The sequence below is a fragment of the Leuciscus leuciscus genome, assembly GCF_965113295.1.
Source record: "Leuciscus leuciscus genome assembly, chromosome: 1".
NCBI lineage: Eukaryota > Metazoa > Chordata > Actinopteri > Cypriniformes > Leuciscidae > Leuciscus > Leuciscus leuciscus.
This window is the reverse complement of record NC_138725.1, coordinates 11,344,928-11,352,463: the sequence shown is the minus strand read 5'-3', so window position 1 is coordinate 11,352,463 and position 7,536 is coordinate 11,344,928. Positions and strand designations below refer to the sequence as shown.

General features: G+C 32.4%; 1 protein-coding gene and 2 long non-coding RNA genes across 12 annotated transcripts in view; 2 read left to right on the top strand and 1 right to left on the bottom strand.

Annotated features, from left to right (window-relative positions):
- Positions 1-7,536, bottom strand: part of LOC309498270 (uncharacterized protein) — a 174,192-nt gene that overhangs the window by 19,465 nt on the left and 147,191 nt on the right. For 5 of the 8 annotated variants that reach the window (XM_082168865.1, XM_082168869.1, XM_082168871.1 and 2 more), the window contains one exon: positions 1-38. This exon is cut by the window's left edge and continues 97 nt beyond it. The exons of the other annotated variants lie outside the window; for them this stretch is intronic. In XM_082168865.1, the coding sequence (XP_082024991.1) occupies positions 1-38 (38 nt within the window). The remainder of the gene's footprint in view (positions 39-7,536) is intronic. 8 annotated transcript variants of the gene reach the window in all.
- The window catches only part of LOC309503126, an 83,263-nt gene that overhangs the window by 26,550 nt on the left and 49,177 nt on the right, over positions 1-7,536 (top strand). The gene's annotated exons all lie outside the window — the stretch shown is intronic.
- Positions 5,688-7,252, top strand: LOC309503705. The gene is made up of 2 exons (XR_014207828.1): positions 5,688-6,315; positions 6,465-7,252. It is a non-coding gene; the product is annotated as an uncharacterized lncRNA (long non-coding RNA).

Sequence of the window (7,536 nt, the reverse complement as noted above, 5' to 3'; positions counted from 1 at the left end):
GATCCGTTCACTGATCTCCACAGTTAATCTAATCAACACTGTAGAAGACAAACAACAGTTCATAACTCCATACACATGTGTGATCTGATAATCAATAAGTACAGAAGTAAACTCACTTCACTAATTCATCATTTAATCTGGACACACAATCTTCACACAATCATTCAAAACTATATAAACTTATAAATATCATATACCATACGCAAAACATCTTAAACACACACGAGGAAAACTCACTTTACTGTATCAAAACCACATGATATTACACATATTAAACGCATTATATAGAGATTATAAAACAGTGTGAAGAGATTTAATGTGTTACTGCAGAAATTATTAATGTTTCTGTTGATTCTGTTATTATTTAATTTAAAAACACTGTAATAAAGACGAGTAATAAATATCTCCATAATAAATCTCTGGAATTATACACTGTAATAAATAAAACACTGTAATCACGAGAGCTTTTGTTGAGATAATGAACACTTACTCGAAGCTGAAACAACATTATTAGTTATTGTAATGTAGAATAAAGTTATGATAGTTCATATTATCAGTGTTTTTACAGAATATGTTTTCCTCAAAAACTGTAGATCAACTGATCAATAATAATATAGTGAGATAAGTGGATCTGGATGTTTTATTGTATTTCATATCAAATGTAAAGTGTGTAATTCCTGTAGATGATTATGATAATCATAAATAACGACACGCATCATAATCACCTTTATAACCAGAACAATGTGTGTCTTCTGAAATATTAATATACAGTATGTGTGTTTCTCTCTGGATCTCTGGCATTTATGATCATTTCAGAGACTATATATAATAATACATGATTGATACATTAAAAAGAAAGAAAATAATAGATTTGAATGAGGGATTAGTTGAGCTGTGACATCACTAATGCTGGTTCTGATCACATCATATTTATCATAAAGATATGAAAGCAAAAACAACAGCATTATCTTACAATGAGTCGATTCATGATCCACAGGTTTATGATTGAACTGCAGAATCTGCCAAATTATTAATCATTTACATTACATTAAATAACAGGATCATAAAAATTGCTTTGTGTGTGTGTGTGTGTCTAACATTAAGGAAGAGTGTGTGTGTGTGCGTGCGTGCGTGCGTGTCCAACATGAAGGAAGAGTGTGTGTGTGTGTGTGTGTGTGTGTCTGTGTGTGTGTGTGTGTGTGTGTGTTGTGTGTGTGTGTGTGTCCAACATGAAGGAAGAGTGTGTGTGTGTGTGTGTGTGTGTGTGTGTGTGTGTGTGTGTGTGTGTGTGTGTGTGTGTGTGTGTGTGTGTGTGTGTGTGTGTGTGTGTGTGTGTGTGTGTGGTCAAAAATTTGGATATATTACTATTTTTGATGTTTTTTAAGAAGTAGCTTATGCACATCAGGCCTGCATTTATTTGATCAAAAATATAGAAAACAATTATTACAGTTATTATAATATACTATAAAATATAATTTATTCCAGTGATCAAAGCTGAATGTTCAGCATCATTACTCCAGTCTTCAGTGTCACATGATCCTTCACAAATCACTCTAATATGATGATTTGATGATCAAGAAACATTTATGATTATTATCAATGTTGAAAACAGTTATTTACATTTTTATTTCAGGATTCTTCGATGAATAGAAACTTTTAAAGAACAGCATTTATTTGAAATAGAAGCTTTTGTAACATAAGTTCAAAGGTTTGCGGTCACTAAGAATATTTATTACATTTTTGGGGGGAAAGAAATCAAATAAATCAATACTTTTATTCATCAATGATTAATTAAATTGATTAAAAGTGACAGTAAAGACATTTATAATGTTACTAAAGATTATATTTCAGATAAATGCTGTTCTTTAAAAGTTTCTATTCATCAAAGAAAACAACAAGAAGTGCAACATGCTAATAAACATATGTTACAGCTGAGCATAAGTGTTGGTCAAGTTACTTGGAAAAAGTAATTAGTTACTGATTACTGATTACTTCTCTAAGAAAGTAATCCAGTTACTTTACTGATTACTTATTTTCAAAAGTAATTAGTTACTTTACTAGTTACTTTACTAGTTACTTTTCAAAAACATGATGCACGAAATGAATAAGCTATGTAAAGCCATAGACCTTTCTGCTTAATTCTATTCTTTCTGCATATTCCATCATCTAAAATTTAATCAAATTAAACATTCTTTTTTAAAACTTGTTTTATTAGTTTCAGTATTTTAACTTTATGCACATTGCATCAATGACTCACTCATTAAGATGGTCGCCTGCCGCCTCCTACTGGCGGTTTATAAATATTATTTCTATGCACAAATAATATTTCTTATTTGTATATTCAAAAAATATTTTAAATAATCTCATTACATTATTTAATGCAGTTTATTTGATTGCTAACAGCCCTTTAGCATGTTATTATTCTATTGTAATTTATTGATCAAATTTAAGAATTTTAAATGAAAGATGAAGCAAACGATTAGGGAAAAATGCCCTTTATAAAGGTTAAAATATCATAAATATGCCGATTTATATATGTTAAAGCTGACTGAACTGATGAGAATACTGATTCGGAATAAATGATATTTACAACACACACACACACAAAAACAAAAACAAAAATTCCTGTTCTAACAAGTGTTTTTACTCAGACAAGTGAATGACCGACCGAAGGACAAATGCAAAGCCCTGGTATATTTTTCTAATTATTATTCATTTATTTACCCATAAACCTGTCTTTAGGAAGCCATAAGTTACAGTGGCAAGAATAACTTTGTGAAACCTCTGTGGGTGGTGGACAGGGTTTAAATTAAGACAGGAGTTTGCCTTAATCTAGTTGATCATGCATTTCTTTTCTTTTATTCCACAGCTGATGTGTGCAGTTTTTTATTGCTTGCATTAAAATAATTTTCTCTTGTTTTGTTTTTTAATTGCAGTCTTTTTCTTCTGCCATTCATGCTTATCAGCTCCATGCAATCTTAAGCTTTTCTTGGTTCAGCTGCACACAGTCTGAAAAGGTTTTTTTGCCAGTTTGCTAAAATAAAAGACCCATTCTAAGAGCTGTTGTCTTTTCTACCTTGGGAAATAATGTTAAACGAACAACTTAAAAAGGCATGACAAATCATGACATAAAGACTGACATCACTCACAACGTACCAATGCATTATCCCTCATGAACAAATATAACGTGTTTGCACGTTCATACCAGTTTACCATTACGACATCATTCATGAATAAACATGACGTCTGAACACGGACAAACGGTGCGTGTTGACGCGTCAAAATTCCCGCGTTTCGTTTAAAGACTTTTGAACGCGATCGCTTGCCATAGTGTTTACCACTGACTTCGCGGCGCTCATGTCATTTGTCACTCACGAGTCACGGCTCACTTCGCGAGACAGTCTCGCAGTGTAACGCAGTAACGCAGCCTGCTTACAGGAAAGTAACAGTAATCTAATTACTGCTTTTGCAATTGTAATCCCTTACTTTACTCGTTACTTGAAAAAAGTAATCAGATTACAGTAACGCGTTACTTCTAACGCGTTACTGCCCATCACTGAGCATAACTAATGAGCAAAACTATTCCATATTTCACTATTATGCCATTTATTGTCATGGCCTGGAATCCACAATTTGAAATGTCCCTGCTATTTCCAGGTTTTCCATGAGCGTGAATCAGAGAATCAATGGGTGGAAAGAGTACTAAAATATTCTACTCAAGTAAAAGTACTATTACCTCAATGAAATTTTACTTAAGTACAAGTCAAATTACAGGTCTAAATATCTACTCAAGTAAAAGTAAAAAGTAGCTCATTTAAAATTTACTCAGAGTAAAAGTTACTGAGTTACTTTTTAAACGGCGGGGCGGGGCGGGGCGGAGTGGGGCGGAGTGGGGGGCGGGGGACTCTCCCAGGTTGTAGATTTTCACAGTATGATAACCATCTCAGAAATGATCACGGTTTACAGTATTAATCAATTATTAAACAAATAAATAAACGGTATTATTAAATTATGGTTGTTATTATTATCATCATCAGATAAAATGACAGTTAAATTAATGAAAACAGTTTTTTTTTTTGGTTGAACAAATGCTTTTATTAAACAAATTCGAAAACCATTTGGTTTGTTTTGTTTATTAAAATTTAAATAAAACTTGTCTAATCAACTAAATTCAATAATTGATAATGAATCAGATCAACAACTTATTTTTAACATTAATAATTTATTAAAATGTTTAAGAATAATAGAGTCCTATGAAATGTATTTTATTCAGAAAACATTTTTTTCTTTTTATGAATAAATACAAATATATTATCAAAAACGGTGGTAATCAAATGAAAATTTAAACTTTTATCCTTTTATTTTTGGGGGAAGTGCTGCAAAACAGATTTACTAAATTAAATCATGGACAAAAAATATTCCTTAAATAATATTTAAATAAATTGTCTTATTGTTGTTGTTGTTATTATTCTGAGAAGTGATTTCTAATAATATATTTATTTCATAATTTCTCCTATTTTGGGGATATTTAATTTAATTTTATCAATCAATAAATTCCTCTTGAAACAAACTTTGTTGTATTATTTTAATTTAATACTGTGAAGCTGCTTTGATACAATCTGTATTGTGAAAAGCGCTATACAAATAAACTTGACTTGACTATTTGAACCAAACTTTTATTTTGACGGGTTGTAGTGAAGACCTGTTCCAGAGTGTATTTGACAATGGTTTTTCTCCAATAAAATGATGAAAATGCTCATTAGGCGTTCTCTCAGAGCAGCTCTGGAAATGTCCATGTGTTCATGTCCTCGTATTGTTGTGAGACAGTGAAAACACCTTAAGCTATAGACGAAGCAGTGCAGCTCATTCCCACAGAGACACGCAGATCAAGCGAGTATATAGCAGTCTATTTGTGCTTTAATATTCACAGACCATGTCGCGATTTGATTTAGACCACAGCTCTGCTTTCGATTTATTTATCCATCCATCAGTTTGCGTCTTTTACGTGACATCTGCGTATGTCCGAAATTCGCGTCCGAAATTTTCGCATGTTAAAAAATAAAGATTTTCTGCGTTTTTCGCATCCGTAGCGCATTTTCAATGGTGTTTTGACAATTCATAGCCACCGAATGACGAATACGAAAAAGCATACGAAACTTTTGGACTCAGTGTGCAAGTATCTATACTGTAAATTCAATTTGCATGACTGGATTCCGGGATTCCCTCTGCATCTAAATATAAACGGGACATACCTTTATCCACACAGAGGGATGGTGTTCTATGTGTTTCCTCCTTTTTCAGCCACTTTGCATCCACATTTTTTGCAAATTGTATATATATCTTCGAGGACAACCACGCGCAGTCGTTTACGGCACATCCAAATATTGCCCATACTGACAGTGGTTCGCTTTCGACGGTGTTGCATCACTTTTTTTCTTTTGCACATTTGTTCTGAGAGGGGGTTCCGCGAAAAATCGGCAGCAGGAAGTAGCTGCCGTTGACAGCCGGAAGACCTGCCATATAAGGAGGGACATGCTATTTCGTGGCAGCCAATCAGTATCGTCCAACGTAGTAGCAACCAATCACTGGAAGTCAAGCGACAGCAGCCAATGGTGGCGCCGGCGAATCTTCAGTATTTGGTTGCGGTATTTGGCTCGGTAAGTTCCGTTTGTATACTGTCTGTAAGTTCGTTATATTAATGATCAGATTAATAAATAATTGTTGCTTTGTAAATTGGATTTTAACTTTTATGTTAGAGACAGTGTATCTGTGACTACTTTAGTTGAATTGGTTAATTTAATCATTTGTAGAAACGCAGCTTGTGCACCGTGTGGTCCTGGTTTGTGAGGGGCTATTAACTTCAAACACTACGTTACCATTATCACTAAATATTAGCGTTAACTTAATCTATTGATAAGAATAAAGCTCATGCTGATTTATTGGAATTATTGCCAAGCTCAGCCTTGATGATACACGTGCAACATTCACCATATTGCATTGTTTTTGACAAAATGGTTCTTTTAAGAACTACCTTTCTTTCTCTAACTCTGTGTACACTCTGTTCTACACCTCTTGTGTAACTGCCTATCAATTATGGCAGGTAAGAAGCCACTTTTTTTCTAAAATCTTACTAACTGAAGTTAATTTGAGCAGAACAAGCAAACACCTGTCCATAGTAAAAATGTAATTATAGACTTTTAAAATGTTCTACCTTTTATATATACTATGCATTTGTGTTGCTATTTTGAAGTATGTTATTTTCTTGTATACAGCCCTGCAGACACTGCAATGAAATTTACAAGAACTGCTTACCAGGTGTATAAAGTATGAATGAAAATGTGATCACTGCTAGCTGCTTAATGACAAAATGCAGTAAGAATAGTCATTCAAGTGGCTGCATCCATGTGTACTGTTAATAAGGTTATTTGGATATTAATGTCACAATTTTCTTATGAATCCTCTAGGTTATGTTGGAAGAGGGAAACGAGGAGAAATGCAAGGCTTTTACTCGGAAAACACCCATCCAGGTTTTTGCAGTGATTGGTGCCAGATGCTGGAGAGTGAAAAGTCGTTCAATCAACCAGTTCCAGTCTAAAAGCCTAGTTAATCTAACTAATCTTTCTTTTTTCTGAACTAATTCTTTCTTTCTAACTAATTCTTTCTTTCTTCTAAATTTACTTCTAACTTATTTGTCTTTCTTTCTAACTGTCTATATCTATCTTTCTAACTAATCTTTATTTTTTCTAACAAATTTGTCTTTCTTACTAATCTTAAGGTTACAGGGGATAAACACTACGTGATTAATGTGATATGATTCACAGAATTGTACTTTTATGTGCATTTCTTTAAAGTGAACATTATTGGTACTACTTTCTGAGGAGGGAATGTTTTATCAGTGTTTTGGTATTCTTTCATCATATCTGGTCCTGGGTCTTTAAGCTGTTATCCCCTAACACTATAAACATTGTAAATCATGTTAAAACATGCTAGAACATTGTAAAACTTTTTCAAACTGTCTGGCTAGGCTTTTTCAAGCCAACTTAGTTTTTCTATGAACTTTACCATCTAGTTCAGATCATAGATCATTGTTGTTGATCATTCTGATTTCAGAACAACAAATATCAAGCCTATTTCAAAAGTTACAGCTGTTTTATAATAAAAAAAGACAAGAATGTATTGAAATACTACAAATGTAAAACTGAACTTAATGATAGCAAAATATGATTTTAAATAAAGGTCATTGATGAGACAATGTTCTTTTTTTCTTTTAGACAGGACTTTCATTATTTAAGTTTAATGTTTATGTACATTTCATAAATATACAATATGATTATATTGGCATTCATTTATGTATATATTTCATTATTTAACAAACATGTACACACATTCATAAAATACATTTATACACGTGCAAATTCATAATTTCAAGTGTACTTTAATGTTTGTTTGTAATGTCTATGATCTTCGTTACTTGATTTATATTTGATAAACCTTTTTAAATCAAATATAAAATGATTACTAATTTAAGTATTTTAT